At 43.0% G+C, this 20627-nt stretch overlaps 1 protein-coding gene across 2 annotated transcripts in view; it reads left to right on the top strand.

Annotated features, from left to right (window-relative positions):
- Positions 1–20627, top strand: part of inpp5l (inositol polyphosphate-5-phosphatase L) — an 84223-nt gene that overhangs the window by 52912 nt on the left and 10684 nt on the right. The window contains exons 5-13 of one of the 2 annotated variants that reach the window (XM_060931373.1): positions 1213–1276; positions 6748–6851; positions 8509–8561; positions 11394–11513; positions 11662–11743; positions 11846–11941; positions 12414–12488; positions 14741–14814; positions 14916–15027. In XM_060931373.1, the coding sequence (XP_060787356.1) occupies positions 1213–1276; positions 6748–6851; positions 8509–8561; positions 11394–11513; positions 11662–11743; positions 11846–11941; positions 12414–12488; positions 14741–14814; positions 14916–15027 (780 nt within the window). Of the gene's footprint in view, positions 1–1212; positions 1277–6747; positions 6852–8508; positions 8562–11393; positions 11514–11661; positions 11744–11845; positions 11942–12410; positions 12489–14740; positions 14815–14915; positions 15028–20627 lie in introns of both variants that reach the window. The other variant, XM_060931372.1, reaches the window with a different exon arrangement.

Genomic DNA, 20627 nt, shown 5'->3' with positions numbered 1-20627 from the left:
GCCTTTGGGAAATGGTTGGGCTTAATATCTTTGCCAGACCAAATGCTCGCAGAGCTTTGAAGTCGCGTTAGTCAGACTAGATCTCCTGGGGTTTGCACACACAGCAGTCTTTGCACAGAATGGTGCAAAAAAAACAACACAGTTCTGTGGGTGGAAACAAATGCCTTGTTGATAAGAGAGGTCAGAGGAAAATGGCCAGATTGGTTCGAGTTTTTTTTTGCCAGGAAAGATAGAGTAACTCATAGCAACTCTTTACAACCGTGGTGAGCAGAAAAGCATCTCAACAGAAGATGCAACAGCAGAAGAGCACATTGGATTCCACTCCTGCCAGCCAAAAATAGGAATCATAGAATCAAGAACAAGTTCCTATTAAAGTGGCTAGTGAGCGTATATTGTGTTTGAAATTGCCTTGCTTAAAACATCCAATAAGCTAGCTTTCGTTGTTCTGATTATGTGACCAAATATCCTTTATGATCGAGATAAATATCACGCTTAAGGTGTTGAATTAGTTTGGGTCTGGATGGAAAACCAAAGCAAAACCACTCTCATCTGCATGCATACAGTATGCAATCTGAAAAATGGAAAAAAATTGGAGCCAAGTTAAAAAAGCATTTATTTCTGTGATTCTCCCAGCTTCCTGTCTCTGGATCAACTCTCCCAGTGCGGCCCTGCCTCAGCAGCACCGTCATATTAAACAAGCATCGCTTTACTCACAAGATTTATTCCCTCCTCCTGGGGATGTCTTGTCAGCCTCAGTGGAGCTCGGTGTGGGTGTGGGTGTTTAAGGGCTTGTCAGGTGTTGGTGTCGGTGTTGTTGGAGCGCGAAGTGGCCCAGAACGGCAGGTGATTTTTCTTCAGCCTGCACTGTGGCTTGCGTGTTTAATCACTGTGTGATTGTTTTAATTTTCTGTCTGTATTGATCTCAGCGGGACGCGATTGATGAGCGAGTACATTAAACCTGCTCACGACTCCGGCACTTCTGAGAATATGATTGGGTGCAAGGGGGCACATATTTATATGCACCTACATACAGCTGTGTCCTTGTGTATGAGTTTTTTTTTTTTTTTAATGTTTTGGGTTTTTCACAGAATAAAACGATGGCAAAACGTATAAATCCTTCCAAATATATTGCATTCTAGCTGCAGTTGTCCGTATTAAACAGCATACTACATGCTAATGAAGCCATCTTGCTCTCTCGGTGTGTGTCCACAGGCCCTCGGGAGCATGTACTTCATCCACAAATCTCTGGAGAACATCCAGCAATACGATTTCAGTGGTAAGACATCAACATCACACAGCTGACTTCTTACAAAACTGGGTTTGAATTCATCAGCTCACGGTCAGCCCTGTTAATTAACAGTTATTCCACGAAATATAAACCATGTACGACCAGATTGAGTGGAATAACTGTTTTATTCGATCCACATTCACTGGATTTTGAGAAACGGAGCATTTTTATTTTAATTTTTTTTGCAAATTCGATAAATAAAAACTTTATACAAAACGTCCAACGAAATAATTTCCACTTAGAATGTAAACAAACCAGCGAAATGACAGGAGCAATTTGTGAAAAATGCGATAATTCTTGAAAAAAAAGATACGTTCTTACCATCAAATACTTTCATTCCATATTTTGTTGCTTTTTTTTTTTGTATTTTTTGGGGTTTTGTTTTCAAGTAGAGTTTTTATTTCATCTTCAGCTGGTTCAGCAACACGCGCCAACATTTTTTTTTCTCTATTCACAGTATATGAGCTGATAGCCTAGTAGTAGAGTTGCCAATCAGAGCGCACGATTGCTCATATCCAGTGAATGTTTTTGTTGTTTGTTTGTTGAACCAGTTCCTCCACCAAACAGCTCTGAATCACTGAAACTGACATTAAATATGAACTATAGGGCATTTCAACTGCTCAGTACAATAATCTAATATTATTCTATCCACATTCACTGGATATGAGCAATCGTGCGCTCTGATTGGCTACTCTCCTTCTAGGCTATCAGCTCGTGTACTGTATTGTGAGTAGAGAAAAACAAAATGGCGGAGCATGTTTCTGAACCAACCGAGGACGAAATAAAAACTACTCGAAAACAAAACCCCAAAAAATTATCAGGTATTTAAAAGAAACAGAAATAACTAAAATAACATTTTTTTTTGTTTGTTTGTTTTTATTCCAATGTCGTCTGTTCCACACTCCAGCCCAGTTAATGGCAGTAATTCACCTTTAAGTTGGTTTGCCAACTGCCAAAAAAAAAACCCTGAAGAAGAAGAAAACCCAAAAAAATACGAAAGAAAAAAGCAACAAAATATAGAATTAATGTATTTGCTGGCAAGAACGTATCTTTTTTTCATCTCATCTCATCTCATTATCTCTAGCCGCTTTATCCTGTTCTACAGGGTCGCAGGCAAGCTGGAGCCAATCCCAGCTGACTACGGGCGAAAGGCGGGATACACCCTGGACAAGTCGCCAGGTCATCACAGGGCTGACACATAGACACAGACAACCATTCACACTCACATTCACACCTACGGTCAATTTAGAGTCACCAGTTAACCTAACCTGCATGTCTTTGGACTGTGGGGGAAACCGGAGCACCCGGAGGAAACCCACGCGGACACGGGGAGAACATGCAAACTCCGCACAGAAAGGCCATCACCGGCCACGGGGCTCGAATCCGGACCTTCTTGCTGTGAGGCGACAGCACTAACCACTACACCACCGTGCTGCCCCGTATCTTTTTTTATTTTTCAAAAATTATTATTATCGCATTTTTCACAAATTGCTACTGCCATTTCGCCGGTTTGTTTACATTATAAGTGGAAATGATTTTGTCGGATGTTTTGTATAAAGTTTTTATTTATCGAATTTGCAAAAAATAAAAATGCTCTGTTTCTCAAAATCCAGTGAATGTGGATAGAATAAAACAGTTATTCCACTAAATTTGGTCGTACATGGCTTGTCGGCTATAAGCCATGTACGACCAGATTTTGTGGAATAACTGTTCGATATCTTCAGAAAAACTTGACAGGATAAACAGCACGCAAACAAATGAGACTACAGCACGCAAACAAATGAGACTATTTGAGCAGCATGGACATTTATGTGCTGCTGAGCTTCTCAAACCTTTCCCAGTTTCTCTAATAAAAGTATTATATTTACGGCACAAACATAGCACAGATGAACAAAAGAATTCCTCCGTTTGTTTTCCATTCACATTGTTTTCCAAACACCTTCAGGGAGGTCCTGATCCACCCGAAACCTAACATATTGCCTTGTATTGCTATCGCGCCATAAAGTGCAGATAAAGCGTATGAAACCAAACCTGGCGTTAAGCAATTTAACATGCTTCTTCCATTCATGCTATTCATGAGTGCAAACATTCAGCAGAACCTGTAACACTTCAGACAAAGCCCTTCTGTATCCTGCAGCTCTTTATCTTTGAGCTAATACAGCCAAATACAAAAGCTTTTAGATTGGAGGGTTCGGCAATCCTCCCGTTTTATCATTTTCATATGTTGGTGCTTATTTGAGCTTCATTGTGTCAATTACGTGATTGCGATAAATTGTATTTGCACTTTCACTTTATCTAAAGGAAGTAATTTTCGATGTTACAACCCCGATTCCAAAAAAGTTGGGACAAAGTACAAATTGTAAATAAAAACGGAATGCAATAATTTACAAATCTCAAAAACTGACATTGTATTCACAATAGAACACAGACAACATATCAAATGTCGAAAGTGAGACATGTTGAAATTTCATGCCAAATATTGGCTCATTTGAAATTTCATGACAGCAACACATCTCAAAAAAGTTGGGACAGGGGCAATAAGAGGCTGGAAAAGTTAAAGGTGCAAAAAAGGAACAGCTGGAGGACCAAATTGCAACTCATTAAGTCAATTGGCAATAGGTCATTAACATGACTGGGTATAAAAAGAGCATCTTGGAGTGGCAGCGGCTCTCAGAAGTAAAGATGGGAAGAGGATCACCAATCCCCCTAATTCTGCACCGACAAATAGTGGCGCAATATCAGAAAGGAGTGAGTTTGACAGTGTAAAATTGCAAAGAGTTTGAACATATCATCTACAGTGCATAATATCATCAAAAGACTCAGAGAATCTGGAAGAATCTCTGTGCGTAAGGGTCAAGGCCGGAAAACCATACTGGGTGCCCGTGATCTTCGGGCCCTTAGACGGCACTGCATCACATACAGGCATGCTTCTGTATTGGAAATCACAAAATGGGCTCAGGAATGTTTCCAGAGAACATTATCTGTGAACACAATTCACTGTGCCATCCGCCGTTGCCAGCTAAAACTCTATAGTTCAAAGAAGAAGCCGTATCTAAACATGATCCAGAAGCGCAGACGTCTTCTCTGGGCCAAGGCTCATTTAAAATGGACTGTGGCAAAGTGGAAAACTGTTCTGTGGTCAGACGAATCAAAATTTGAAGTTCTTTATGGAAATCAGGGACGCCGTGTCATTCGGACTAAAGAGGAGAAGGACGACCCGAGTTGTTATCAGCACTCAGTTCAGAAGCCTGCATCTCTGATGGTATGGGGTTGTATTAGTGCGTGTGGCATGGGCAGCTTACACATCTGGAAAGACCCCATCAATGCTGAAAGGTATATCCAGGTTCTAGAGCAACATATGCTCCCATCCAGACGACGTCTCTTTCAGGGGAGACCTTGCATTTTCCAACATGACAATGCCGAACCACATACTGCATCAATTACAGCATCATGGCTGCGTAGAAGAAGGGTCCGGGTACTGAACTGGCCAGCCTGCAGTCCAGATCTTTCACCCATAGAAAACATTTGGCGCATCATAAAATGGAAGATACGACAAAAAAGACCTAAGACAGTTGAGCAAGTAGAATCCTACATTAGACAAGAATGGGTTAACATTCCTATCCCTAAACTTGAGCAACTTGTCTCCTCAGTCCCCAGACGTTTACAGACTGTTGTAAAGAGAAAAGGGGATGTCTCACAGTGGTAAACATGGCCTTGCCCCAACTTTTTTGAGATGTGTTGTTGTCATGAAATTTAAAATCACCTAATTTTTCTCTTTAAATGATGCATTTTCTCAGTTTAAACATTTAATATGTCATCTATGTTCTATTCTGAATAAAATATGGAATTTTGAAACTTCCACATCATTGCATTCCGTTTTTATTTACAACTTGTACTTTGTCCCAACTTTTTTGGAATCGGGGTTGTATTTAAAGCTAGGGGAGGTTATTTTGGAGAAACCAGTTAGAGTAAGCTAGTTTTTGAAATTATCCAATGATAAAGCCCATCCCTTCCCTTCAGCCCTCGCTGCAAAATCCACTCCTTCAAAACACATGAACGCGCACTGCCTGACTACTGCTGGAGGATGGGTCCATGATAGAGAGAGAGAGAAAGAGAGGGAACTGGGTGGGGTGGGGAGTGGAATATAGAGCATTGTTGTCCTATCCAACACAATTATGTTGAATACACCTGTAAGAAATCACCTAACATTATCGTAATGAACGTAAACCACAGACATGGCTATTGTTCGTACTCGCAGCTATCGACTTGCTAGCTAGCTTTAGCAATATGTCTGCCTAGCCCTGTGGAATACTCCCGTGAAGTCCAATGAGTGCATCGAGTGATCGACCATCCAATCATTTCTTTCAAATGAATTTAAAGAAATATAACAAAAAGTGCTTCAAAAAAATTACTTATCCTAGCTTTAAGGAATAAAAAAGCCAGGGCATGCTCATCTCATTCATCTCATTATCTCTAGCCGCTTTATCCTTCTACAGGGTCGCAGGCAAGCTGGAGCCTATCCCAGCTGACTACGGGCGAAAGGCGGGATACACCCTGGACAAGTCGCCAGGTCATCACAGGGCTGATACATAGACACAGACAACCATTCACACTCACATTCACACCTACGGTCAATTTAGAGTCACCAGTTAACCTAACCTGCATGTCTTTGGACTGTGGGGGAAACCGGAGCACCCGGAGGAAACCCACGCGGACACGGGGAGAACATGCAAACTCCGCACAGAAAGGCCCTCGCCGGCCCCGGGGCTCGAACCCAGGACCTTCTTGCTGTGAGGCAACAGCGCTAACCACTACACCACCATGCCGCCAGGGCATGCTGTTTTTGGAAATTATTATCCACACAGGACACTTTTTCCATGGAATATAAACATGTATTCGATTCCCTTCTAACATTTTTTTTTTTTTTTTCCCCGGCCATTTTCCTTTTGAATTTTAGAAAACCGTATCAACGCAAGTATAAAGTCCTGATTAAAAGTTGAATTATCTTCCACCTTAAACCTGCGTGTAATTCGTTCAAGCACGGCGCGATGATTTTTCTATGTTCAAACGTCCAACCGTCGTAAACACCAACCGCTTATTTCCATTAGGCCATGATCCTTTTCTAATCACTCAGTCTGGAAGCGCGCGACAAAACGCTGTGAAATTCAGATTCTCATTTGCTTTTGCCGCTCTCGAGTCTCGTTTTCCTGCGTGCACATTCCCGTCACGCCGTCCTGTGAATAAGCCTTAAAGAAGAAGCCTAATAGCCTCATAGAAGAGCCATAAAGCTCTGGGTGCTGCTCAATTCAGTTCCCCATCAAATTCGTGCCTTATGAATCTCCGCGCATGCCGTAGGGAAGCGAGGTTAAGATTAGAGCATTGATTTTGTGTTTGCTTGTCTTGCTCTTTCTGTGTTGCTCGTTTACTCACCCTGCCTCTTTTTTTTTTTTTTCTCCTAGCAAAGGAGTTCAGAGTGGTGTCGGGACGCAACAAGTATGCGGGTTCACTGTACGGGGTCACGACAGTGCAGAAGGAGAAATTCCAGAGGAACTTTTGGCCAGATGTGAGTTTGGAATGGACTCATGGGGAACATAAAGGCAGATAAAATGAACATGAAGGCATGAGACCAAAAATGGACTAATAGGAGAGTGAGTGAGAAGCAGGCAAATAAATTTTATTGAGTGTGTGTGTGTGTGGTGGTCTGGGAAAACCTGCACTGTGACCGAGATGATTCTTTGGCTTTAGATTGCAAGGAGTCACCATCATCATCATCACTGACACATTATATGTTCTGAGATGCTTTTCTGCTCATCACGGTTGTAAAGAGTGATTATTTGAGATACCTGAGACAGCCCTCTCATCACTTCCAACCAGTTTTGGGGGTGGGTTTCCCAAAAGCCTCTTAACGCAAGAGCATCTTAACTAGGAGACAGAGTGTTCATTGTGCTGCTCGCGCTACCGTTTAACGATGATCTTTGTGCTACGATGCTTTTGGGAAACTCGGCACTGATCGTTCTTCTCTGCAAGAATACCGTATCAACAGATACCGACTGTCAAAATGTCCGCCAAGAATGATGCTACTCTTCGTAAACTGCTAGGATGTTTTCACTGAAACTCACCCAGAAGACTCTAAAGTCATATTCCAACGAGAGTTGTTCACCAGGTGGCGCCATCTATCATGGATGCGGCTACACAGGGGTCTTATGCAATTTCACGAAAATCTCTGCTACTCCTACAGGATTGATTGGATTTTGATGAAACACACATCCAGTGTTCCCCGGGTGGCTGTGCATAAAACTTGTCAAGATGGTGGCGCCACCTGTCATATTTATGATTTTATGGGCGTCTGAAATTTTTGGGTGATTCGTCACATTAAGCACTGCTCTTCGTAAACTGCTAGGATGTTTCAGTGAAACTCACCCAGAAGACTCGAAAGACATATTCCGACAAGAGCTGTTCACCAGGTGGCGCCACCTGCCATGGATGAGGCTACACAGAGGTCATATACAATTTTACGAAAATCGCTACTCCTCCTACAGGAGTGATCAGATTTCGATCAACCTCATATGGAATGTTCCTCAGGTTGGTATGTTTAAAAGTTGTCAAGATGGTGGCGCCCCCTGTCATATTTAACATTTTATGGGCATCTGAAATTTTTGGGTGACTCGTCACATTAAACGCTACTCTTCGTAAACTGCTTGGATGATTTCACTGAAACTCACCCAGAAGACTCTAAAGGCATATTCCAACAAGACTTGTTCACCAGGTGGCGCCACCTGCCATGGATGAGGCTACAAAGGGGTCACGTGCAATTTCACGAAAATCGCTACTCCTCCGACAGGAGTGATCAGATTTCAAACTCGCACACAGCAACAGTGGTTGGTATGAGCTCCAGCCTCATTGAGGCGATTTTTCACTTTTGATGGCAGCCAGATTTTCAAATGCTAGCATGCAAAATCGAAACGTTTCAATTCCGTTCGAGTCCGTTTGCAGCGCAGTAGTAGACTTGTCACGTTTTCCCAGGCCTCCTCACACGCTCAGTCAGTGAGTCAGTTTTCTAATCCAGACGATATTGCGCAAGAAAATTTGCCTTAATCTCACACTCTCACACACAAATACAACGCGGCACGCCCATGTTTTTGCTGAAATGCGCATTGTTACCAGAGCAGCACTTCGTTCCAAGCTCGGAATAACAATGTTGATTTTTTTTTTTTTTTCAGAGAAAGTGGTCAAGAAAAGGATACATGAGGACACGGTGGATGATTCACAACCAGTATGTCAACATGAACGCACACACACACACACACACACACACACGCGCGCGCGCATACACAAATGCTGTCTTTCCTGTACAGTCTCCTGCGTCTTGTCCTCGAAGGGCTCTCTGTTTTCTTTGTGCTGTTGTGTCAAGAGTGTGTGTGTATTTCCGTGTCCCCTCACTTACATCCACCCTGGAAACAAAAGCCGTGTGTGCAGCTTGTCAGCAAGTATGATTGGCGTTCATATCAGACTGGCATTCATATCAGACTGGCGTTAATAGAGCCGTCATGGCAGCAGGTGTGTAGGAAGTGTGTATGAGGGTGAAATGATAAATGAGCTGAGTTACCCTGGCTGCACTCACACACACACACACACACACACACACACACACACACACACACACACACACACACACACACGTGCACATGCAGATTCTCCCTCCTGAGATATAGCAGCCAGTGAGAGTGACAGGACTGATGGAGAGACTGAGTACACACTCATGTGTACACACTCATGTGCACACACACAACTAGACACGCCCTCTTGATAGCTAATGACTTATAACTGGCATATTGGACAACACACACACACACACAAAAGTTGAAACACACCTATGTAGGTGAGTCATGACACGCCAAGCAATGTGACGGGTGCAGACATGATGCCGTGAAGGGGAAAAAAGGGAGTACGTGATAAACATTTGAAAAGATTTCAAAATTATTACGAGGATGAATAAATAGGAACTGAGAAACTCGAATGACGCAGAACATGCGTTATTCTTCCTGTCTGTTGAGTAAGCGCATTCAGAGTACACTTTTCTAGGGAAAAAAGGGACTAAGCTGTACTTTTCCTTCATTTAATACTATATGTATCTACTACTTGGAAAGATGTACAGTGGTTTGCAAAAGTATTCACCCCCCTTGAACCTTTCGACATTTTGGAGTGTTGCATCGTGGACTTTATTTATTTGTAAAAAGAAATTTGCAAACTATATATTGTGGTTTTTTGTTTTGTTTTTTCTCCCTCCATTTGGATATTATGGCTTGTTTTGTGTACTCGCAATTAAGTTCATTTCAGTTCCAGGTTGTCAATATCTATCTAGATGTTGTCAACACCGTGTAGGTCAGTTGGCTGCGTCTATCTTGAGCACACTTCATCCACCGCCCGCTTGCAAGCTTGCTGTCGCAGTTTCCCCAGACAAACAACCATTTACACACACACACACACACACACACATTTACACCTATGGGCCATTTATAAGGTAGCCAGTTAACCTAACCGCATGTCTTTGGACTGTGGGGGAAACCAGAGCACCCGGAGGAAACCCACACAGACATGGGGAGAACATGCAAACTCCACACAGAAAGGCCCCCATTGGATACTTGGCTTGAACCCAGAACCTTCACTCAGAACACCGCGCCATGCACAAAAGCACCTCCGCAGAGAGCGCTGGACAACGACGATGTTCAAGAGAGCAATGAGCTCACTGCAGTCCATAGCGAGGAGCACAGGCATCATCACCAATGGCGAACCAAGGCCTGGAGGGAACCGACGCCCAAAACTGGGTCCGGAGCTGCACCGTAACCGGCGGACAAAACACTCAAAAAACAAACATCAAACTGCACAAACACAAAAAAGAGAAAAAAAAATAAAAAGCTCTGGTGAGAAGCAGCAGCCAGAATGCACACGGTGTACTCTGAAATGGAAACGGAAAAAAAGATTAGATTAGATTTTACGCAAGCGGCAGTTTTTTTCAAGTCATCGCCGACACAGTGAGCATCGAGAAAGGAACTGTTAGTCGAGTGGTTAATGAAGTTAACGAAATGCCCTTGTGTCCAAGTCCAATCAGGCCTTGTGACGACAGCGAATTGAAGGGGAACTGAAGTCATTTTTAAACTTGCTTTATTTCTTAATTAACGTGTTATTCAATTACGTTTTTGGTTTTAGTAATCTTATATCATGACTCGTATTGGCAACTAATTGCAATTAAATATTATACTTATCGGCCCATTCGGTTTTTAGCCATGTTGAATTTAGTTCGTTTGGTCCATGGCAGGCGTCGCTTATCCGCGCGATCTTCACAAGACTTGTGCAAAACTTCGAAACGTGAAGTGTCAGCGCCGCCATTTTGAAAACCGTTTTCCAAATGAAATATTGCAGGAAAACGAGTTTAAATGACGATTACTGCCTACTTTTTTCAAACTTTCTTGATTGCTATCAAAACAAACAAAACTTCCAGCTTGATTACGTCAGCATTCGAAAGAGGGCGCGCGCGTCTTTTGACAACGTTGGCAGATGTCGGTCACTTTGATTTCCGCTGTACGTTTTACTTCCGTCCTACGACGTCTCGCACAGGTCTCAACGAATCTCGTTTACGGCCGTTGCTTTGACATACGGACTGATATATTACAGAGCATATTTCAAACACTCATAACTTGCTTTAGCAGTGACAAAATAGCCATCAAAAATGCATTCCGATATTTAATAAATTGAGAGAAATAGAATTTTGATAATAAAAAATTTGCCTTGAGTTCTCCTTTAAGGAAGGGTTTTATACAGTGTGACGTCATAACCAACCGGTTAGGGCTAAAGCAATTGGTTTGCTTACGGTATGGTTAAATTGGCTTCAAGAAACGATTTTTTTAACGGCTGGTTAACTAACGGCAGGTTAAAATTTTAACGGATGGTTACAGGTTAAGCCGGCGTTAAAATAACCGTGTTTTGAACAACCGGACCCAGGCAGTTACTAAGGATGAGTGATTGAATGCTGTAAATGCATTGCATATTAATGTTAAAGTTAATGCACTCATGCCTGCATTTATTATTTCTGTGTGTGTGTGTGTAGGGGCGTGGACTTGGTGAACGTGCACCTTTTTCACGACGCTTCAAACGTCGTAGCCTGCAACTCCAGTCCCTCGGTGTACTCCACATATCGACAGCAGGCTCTCCGTTACGTCATCAGCAGGTCAGCCCATCACTATGAACATTACAACATCTGCAGCATCTGTAATACAGGACCCCATTGAGACGATCAGGATTCTGGAATTGTAGTATTTTTTATGTATTTTCGACATACAGTAACACTGAGCTGCTGGATGTCTTTTGATAAGCAGGGTATCTGATGACTTCAGCCCACTGCCGTTCTTCCTGTTCGGAGATTTTAACTTCCGCCTTGATACACTACGTCTAGTACAGGTACGATTCGCATCTGATCTGGACAAAGACGTAGCACGTACTGTTCGTAGTCACTTCAGCATTGGGGTATGAAGGCATGTTAAGCATATTTTGTGTGTTCAGGACCTCTCCACGTCTGCAGAAGTCCAGATGGAGATGAAGGACAGCACTAACGAAGTGGAGAGAATCATCTACGAGGAGAAGGACAACGAGCACAAGGTTTGTGATTCATAGTGTCACCCTGGCGCTATTATGATATGAGACGGGCACCATAGAGAAGATGGCATCCTGCTGCTCTGTACACTACCTGTGCTGGACTCGGATGATTTATTGACTCTTGTTGTGTTCAGCTAAACACTGTCCAGTTAGATTTATGACTCGGGAGACAATATTGACTTTTTCGCCAGCGGAGAAAATGCGTGTCTGCATTAAGATCGCTTGGGTTGAGGTGTGATTAATTTTACGTGTCAAACCAGTTGGACTTAGTGTCTTGTTCTTCAATTCAAGTGTCTGGTGTTAACCTGCCTTTTTTTTTTCCCCCCTTCCTCTTTTTTTTCCACTGCCCTTTCTTGCACTTGTTTACCACATTTTTCTTCCCCTCCCTCCCTCCCTCCCTCCCTCCCTCCCTCCCTCTCTCTCTCTCTCTCTCTCTCTCTCTCTCTCTCTCTCTCTCTCTCTCTCCCAACAGCAGGTCCTATTTCAAATCGAGACTAAACGGTTTTTATACCTGCACCACAAACTCTTCCGAGAGGACACTGGACGAGAGGTGAGCTTCTCAAGCCGACACTCGTTCATATACAAAAATGATCTTTGTGCAACCACTTTTAATCACGTACATTACGTTATGGACACTTTCACACCTATGAGTCCAGGGATCGGCGGTTTTCTCCACCTACACAGACTCTGTGCCGGCTACTCGATCCCGGGAAAAAAAAAAACTCTTGCCTTTCAATGTTCAAGCAATTTATATCATCACCGCCGCCCATAATTTGCTGTAAATCCAATTATTCCACCATGAAATTGTCTTCGATTCGGGTCATGACCGGAAGCGATGGCATATTTGTTGATTGATTCTCAAGCTCTGATTGGCTGAGCCGGACCACGTGACCACACCGTAGCGGATGTAGTTATGTTACAGAGCCAAGAAGCATACTACAGAGGGTAGCTGAGAAAGCCAAGCACACACACACATCTGGAGGGAAATGTCATACATATTTTGCAAGTATTTTACAGGGAAATGTTAGTAATTTTATTAGCTGAGAGTGCACCAAAAGGCATGTAAATTTCAAAATTTTCTGATGGGGCATGCCCCCAGACCCCCCATTAATGCTAGTGCATTAGCATTAGCCGCGTACTACTTTTCTTAGCCGGCTATTTCAGATTTTCTGGAGAATCCTGTAGTCGTTTTGCTGAATCTAAATCAGAACGATTCGGATCGATTCTTTTGATTCGTTTGCTGTTTGGTGTCCAGTAAAATGAATCAAAAAGCAAAAAAACAAAAACAAAACATGGATATGTAAACTGGTCTCGGAAAACTCATTTATTGGCTAGAAACATGGACCTTTTGCTATGATTTTGCTAAGTAGAAATTTAAAAAAAAGTGTCCCAAGTATGGACAACATGGAGTCGGGGCTAAAATTTAATTAGGTAATGATATAATAAATCAGTGGCAAACTGTTACTACTAGAGCTGGGAGAGACTTGAGCTCAGCCAAAAAAGCAACACGGTAAAGGATTTTGTAAGGGATTAGCGGCAAGCTGCCAGGTCGCTCCGTTGTGTGTAGCTGTCGATGTTAATTTTAAAAGTAACTCGGTAAATTATATAAGGAAATGAATACTTAAGTATGAGTGAAAAATAGTGTCCCGAGTGTGCATGGAAGAAGAGTCTGGAGACAGAAATCTTAATTTCTCGGTCGCTTGCCTGTGCTACTTGCTCTCGATAGATAGCACTGGTTTGACCGCTTTATTAGCATTTGCTAACACTACTGATGAACGGTACACCGGCTGGAAGGTGACTTCACTGCTGCGCTGATGGTGCCGACTCGCGGTTAAGCTCGTGTTGGGGTTCGAGAAGGTCTAGGGTGATAAAATTTTTGGTCCCTCCCACTATAAATCAAAATCTGATTTGGTTAATTCATCTGTCACTTCCTACATAAACATACACTGGCATGGCCTTCTGTCTCAGCAGTGAAGTCCTGACCAATGAGTGAGCAGCTCTAAACTCTTCTCAGCGTAGAGACAACAAACAAAAAAAATCTCATTGGATAACTCTGTTTTCAGGACAGTAACCCTTTCATTTGATAGAAAATGAGGCCAAATTAGAATCAGAAGGGAATAATAATCATGAAATTATGAAAGAATGAAAAATTAAATATCTTGTCTCGTCTTCATCCGCTTTATCCGGGGCCGGGTCGCGGAGGCAGCAGTCTGAGCATGGAAGCCCAAACTTCCCTTTCCCCAGACACCTTGGCCAGCTCCTCGGGAAAAACACCGAGGCGTTCCCAGGCCAGCCGAGAGACATAGTCCCTCCAGCGTGTCTTGGGTCTTCCCCGGGGCCTCCTCCCGGGGGGCATGCCTGGAACACCTCCCCAGGGAGGCGTTAAATTTAATATAAGACGAAAAATTAAATATAACATTTGAAATGCTGATATGTTTGAGAAAGTCCTGACGGTTCCCCTCTGATGTAAATATAAATAAGTAGTTTTAAATATTTTCATACAGGGTTTATTTTATCAAATTTTATTCATTAGAACAGATTTCCAGAACACGTGGCATTTCTGCATGGCTGTATCCCAGAATCCATACACGACATGTTTGATTCAGAGTCAGATCACTGAATCACGCTCGAGTTCACTTGGAAGTTTGACTTGCTGTATTTTCATGTGACTAAAGAACCACACCAAGATGGAAAACGCACCAGGGTTTAAGAGGCTTTCATGTAGCCTCCGATGAATGAACTGTCATTTTCCTGAAGGTTATTCTCTCGATGTAAACACATCTTCTTCTGAACCCCCTCCAGCTCCTGGAGTACGACCGGGAGAGCGCAGCCTTCCAGGACATCATCACAGAAGAGAAGATTCTGTTTCCTCCCAGGTGACTCACGTCTTTTAGGAAATTGTGTTGAATGTAAGTCAGGAGTGTTGCGTTTACATTGTGCGTGCTGATATAAACGTCGTTTTATTGTTCTTTTGCAGTTACCCCTACAGTGAAGACTACACTAAACCCACGCAGTACATGAACACGCGGTGTCCATCCTGGTGCGATCGCATCCTCATGTCCCACAGCGCACGGAACATCATATACAGGGTAGGCGTCGCCTTATCGACAGAACCGATGAACAACATTTCTAGGAACGGCACAAAACCCCACATTCACATGCCGAGGGTCATCTTAGCGGCAGGTCATGTGACAGGAAATTTCCGTTGATTCAATGAGGGCAAGCTTATCTTATCTAACCTGCCAGTTTGAAAAATAGTCTCAGGATCTCCATCCAAAGAGCGTCTGATACTTGTTGCACACTTTTCTGGCCACAAGCTTCAGAATCATGAAGGGTGCAGTCTGATTGGCTGGGGTGCTGTTCTAGGAAAATAAGCAAGCCGATGCAAATCAGAGTTACTGTTATCACTCCAAAATTGATTATTTTCCAATCACGGCATGGACGGAAGCGTTTTATTCCACTTAACCTACAAAAGCTTTCCAACAATTGCAATTTTGTATTTATCAAACCACACTTCGTACTTTTTACCCATTTAAAGTGAATGTTATGGAGCATCCGGAAATATATTAAATTAGTTACTTCACTTGTTTTAGCAACTATAAACTATGGTTCTGTCACTTTCTCTTGTAAATAATATGATAAACTGGAAGGGAACTCGGTAGAGTGTATATCTCCGCCAAGCCACATATTATCAACATGAAAATCAAATCACTTGAACCTCAGATAATACTAAAGCTGTCCACCAAATTTCCTCCAAATCCGTAGACTACTTTTTGAGTTATGTTGGGAAAAGGAAAAAAAAAATCCTGGATCCGCACACATATCTGGATTCACATCAAACTCTAAGCAGTAGTTCCTTGGGCCAGGGTTCACCTTTCGTCAGAGTTTCATCAAAAACTGTTCACTACTTTTTGAGTTATGTTGGGAACAGTCAAACAAGCAAACAAATGGAGGCGAAAACATAACCTCCTCCAACAAAGTGGGCGGAGGTAAAAATGTAGCTCATAATCAAGATATATTACTCAAAGCAAGTATAATCATGTCCAGTTTTACATTTGTGTAGAACAGACAAAAAAATTGTAAAAATAAATTAAAAAAGAAACACCAAAAATGAAAACCCACCCCCCTCCTAACCCAAGTTGGTCCACTTTGATGAATTAATGTGTCAAAGCATGCAAAGCGTATACTGTAGTCAGCATATATAATTAAACCTTTCTGGTTTCTTAACTAATTCTGCCAGTGTGAATGTTTGGCTGGATACAAAAAAAAATCATGGAAATGTTCCTACTTAAGAGATGGGAGCCAGTTTTGTATTTGAGTCACTAAACCTCGAGTCCAAGTCTAGTCTCGAGTCCCCAGTGTTCAAGTCCGAGTCATTAAAAAAGTGTCGAGTCTGAGAACAAGACTCCAACCACACCATTTGACGGCGGCTGTTTTAGCTAGCCTGGGCCCGCCCATCCTAAGTGTGACGCAACACGAGGGCCTGTTGCGAGCTTAGTCTGGCAAGGCAATCTATCTACAGCTCTTCCAAGCTCCCGAAAAAATCGGGAGCCAATCAACTTTGAGCATCTCCAACGGCCCTGGGTAGAGGTGTGTTCAAGGCAGTGACGTAGTAGAACTGCGACCGGAAGCCATAAATTGTTTACAGAATCTATGCCGGAAGCGCTTCATTCACTAGAAACATTACGAACATGGAGCAAGTTCTCATTGAAAACGGAGCAAAGAGCAGCCCTGGAGGAATTTATTGAAAGGAAGGACGTTTTCGCCTTGCTCCCTACCGGCTTCGGTAAGAGTTTAATCTACCAGTTAGCCCCGTCGCGTCACATACGTCAGAGGAAAGAGTGATGTGATTGGTTTAAGCTTCATCACAGCCTTTTCTGGCTTCGACCAGTAGCAAACTGAGGCATTTCAGGGAGGCGGGTCAACCACGCACTTTGGGAAACGGTTGGGCTTAATATCTTTGCCAGACCAAATGCTCGCAGAGCTTTGAAGTCGCGTTAGCCAGACTATGTTTTAGCACCATTAACATTAGTTTGTTCCTGAACATGACACATGAACAGGTGAATGTGCTTCTCTTTGTCAGGGAGTGTGAAGTATTCTGTCAGAGATGGTTGGGAGACGGATGTAAGTGCAGAAGGTGTGTTTATTAATACAAGTGAAGACGGGTCAACAAACAATCCAGAACGGCAGGCAAGATCGTAAAACTGTGAAACAGGCAATAGGTCGAGCAAACAGGCTATCGTAGGCTCGGCAGAACCAAAGACGAGAGACAGGAAATCAAGGATCAGGAAACCAAACAAGGAAATAAGGCTCGGTAATGTGTCAGCAACGCAACTCAATACTTTGCAAAGTAAGTGCGGTTTCACAGTTTTTATACAGGTGCGCCGATTGCGCCTTAATCCTGTGCAGGTGCGAGTTGTTTACAGCCGGCGCAAGAGTCCGCTTGGTGCATGTGGTGTCTGGAATGTGCCCGAGGCTCTGATGCACTTGCCAAGGCATGCAGGTGTGACACTCTTCTACGAAATTAGTATAAAAGTGAATGTAGGTGCAGTATAAATATCTTTGCCAAATTTTGGTGGCATGTTATGAAAAAATAAAGAAAAGATTCAAGTCCTCATCTCATCAATACTTTGCAAAGTAAGTGTGTTTTGACAGCTTTTATATCGGCACACTGATTGCGCCTTAATCCTGTGCAGGTACGAGTCGTTTACGGCGTGTGTGAGAATCCGCTCATGCACTCGCCAAGGTGCACAGGTGTGACACTCTTGCACAAAATTAGTACAAAAATGAATGTAGATATAAATATCTCATCTCATCTCATTATCTCTAGCCGCTTTATCCTTCTACAGGGTCGCAGGCAAGCTGGAGCCTATCCCAGCTGACTACGGGCGAAAGGCGGGGTACACCCTGGACAAGTCGCCAGGTCATCACAGGGCTGACACATAGACACAGACAACCATTCACACTCACATTCACACCTACGGTCAATTTAGAGTCACCAGTTAACCTAACCTGCATGTCTTTGGACTGTGGGGGAAACCGGAGCACCCGGAGGAAACCCACGCGGACACGGGGAGAACATGCAAACTCCACACAGAAAGGCCCTCGCCGGCCCCGGGGCTCGAACCCAGGACCTTCTTGCTGTGAGGCGACAGCGCTAACCACTACACCACCGTGCCGCCCCAGATATAAATATTTTGTGCCAAATTATTATGGCATGTTACAAAAAATAAAGAAAAAATCCAAGTCCTCGTATCTAATTTACGAGTCTGAATGCAGTTAATGCACAAGTCCGAGTCGAGTCATGAGTCCTGGACTTGAGTACTACAAGCCTGATGGGAGCTGTAGATATTTTATCAAAATAGGAGAGGAAATGCTGGTAATCAAGAATTTTATTTGAAACAGTTTGTAGAAAGTAAATGAAATGCAGGTTATGGATTGGGGGGGGGAGCCCAATTGCAATGTCGGTCAAACTGCCTCTTTTTTGTGGAAGTGGGCGCTTCTTGGCCAGGTTTATTGATTAAACATACCAGACTCTGTAGGTAAACCTAAAACATTGGTGTTTTTTTTAAGATTAGTTGCTAATCATCTATTAATTATTAAAATTAGTGAATATGTTTGGGAAGTACAATTTGTCAAAAGTATTAGTTTTTGTATTGTAACGACAGTATGTTGTAGATGTGTCACGTCCATTATGTCTTCTTATTAAATCAAGTCATTAGTTTTCTTTTGTTACAGACATGTAAAAGTTTTTTTTTCCTTTACCCGACATGTTTCGACGGTGTAACTTCCGTCTTCATCAGAGGGTCACCCGGATGTTGGTGTGTGATGTGTTTTTGTAATCAGCTGATGTTACGGAGGTGTGCCCTCCCTGTCAACATTGACAGGTCGGTCGCACCTCCTACTGTCAGTGTTGCCCCCTCAGGACGGCGCTCCAGGTGTGGGAGAGCATGTATGCCCCCTCATCCCTGTTTATTGTTCTTGGGCTACACTTTCTGATTTCTATAGACCTCTTGCAGTCACGTGACCGGAATGTAATCAGCCGCCATCTTGTCGGTAAAAAAAAAACAGCTGAATACTGCTGCACTCGTGTACAAAATGGATCAATTTCAACCGACGGACTACACGGCTCATTTTTGTAATGAACAGATAACTAGATACATGTCTAAAATAAACGACCTACAGATTAGTGACCCTTATGGCTTACCGGATGTAGTTTTCACGACTGTGTCAGTGGATATTGAACTGCCAGAGGTGGAATACCCAGACGTGTATAATTACCTCATTAACTTTCCCTCGCTGTTCAGTGGTGAAGCACTGCGTGCTTATAAATCTCTGGACAGTTATCTTTACAGAAATTCAGGATTTGTCAGCCCCCCTCAGATGTGGCATCTTGTAAACAAGAAAATAACAATCCTCATTGGACGGGTAAGTCACTTAAGTATTGAGACCCCGCTGGTCTCGCTATCTCATCCGGAATGTTTTACATGCGACGGAAATCGCTACAAACCGTCATTTTTTGCTGGAAACCAATGTCCAGTAAGTCCATACGGTTGTAGTAGATATTGAAGTCTGGTACAGACGAACAACACGCAAAAATACACACAAAAAACATAAAAAACGTGCACAGGTAGGGAGAGCTTGTAGCCGCAGCATCGCCATCATGCGCCACTATATCCACTATTATGGTAGAATATTTTATATTATCAGTTAGATCAAGTATCAGTAGTCTATCACTATTACTGTATATATGGTATACCTGATAGCAGCAATCCATTTTGCACGCCTGTCAGGGTCCCGTGGCAGCCTACTGTCAAGTGTATGTGAGCATCATGGGTTTCCCACACTTGAAAGGGAAGGGCTCGGACACAGGATTCCACTCGTCTTATGTTTTATTGATTTTCAGTGGAGTTGACGTTGTAGTAGAATTGTATATAGTAGGGTTTTCCAGAAGAAAAGGTAGAAGTAGAAGGCGGAAATATGGCGTTTGACCGACAAGGTGGCGTCTGTTTACAGTCTGGATCGGATGTGACGTCACATGCAAGTGCTCCATTGACTCCTTAATCCAACGGTGGTATCTGTTGTTCTCTTGTTGTATGTTTTTCGTATGCTAAAACTCCTTCCTGTCTCCCCAATGTAGGTTTTATTGCATGACTGGCATGGTATTTCATATACCGGTATGACATTGCATTTATTGTGTTGGTCGAGTTTGTCCTTAGGGGGAACTAGTAGCTGTCGTAGTTTGGTATGTGGACAGGAAGGAGTTTTAGCATACGAAAAAAGGAATGTGAAAAAGAAACAGAACAGAGACAAACAAGAGCAAAAAAAGATAAAGCCACGCAAGAGAACCTCAAATCAGCAATAACAGACCACTGCAGAAGGGAAAATCATATAATGGACTGGGACAATGCTCAAATCATACAACAAGAGAACAACAGATACCACCGCTGGATTAAGGAGTCAATAGAAATCAGAAAGCGTAGCCCAAGAACAATAAACAGGGATGAGGGGGCATACATGCTCTCCCACACCTGGAGCGCCGTCCTGAGGGGGCAACACTGACAGTAGGAGGTGCGACCGACCTGTCAATGTTGACAGGGAGGGCACACCTCCGTAACATCAGCTGATTACAAAAACACGTCACACACCAACATCCGGGTGACCCTCTGATGAAGACGGAAGTTACACC

Source organism: Neoarius graeffei, chromosome 10, assembly GCF_027579695.1.
Source record: "Neoarius graeffei isolate fNeoGra1 chromosome 10, fNeoGra1.pri, whole genome shotgun sequence".
Taxonomy (NCBI): domain Eukaryota; kingdom Metazoa; phylum Chordata; class Actinopteri; order Siluriformes; family Ariidae; genus Neoarius; species Neoarius graeffei.
The sequence above is the reverse complement of the archived record's forward strand: the minus strand, read 5'-3'. Positions and strand labels throughout refer to the sequence as shown.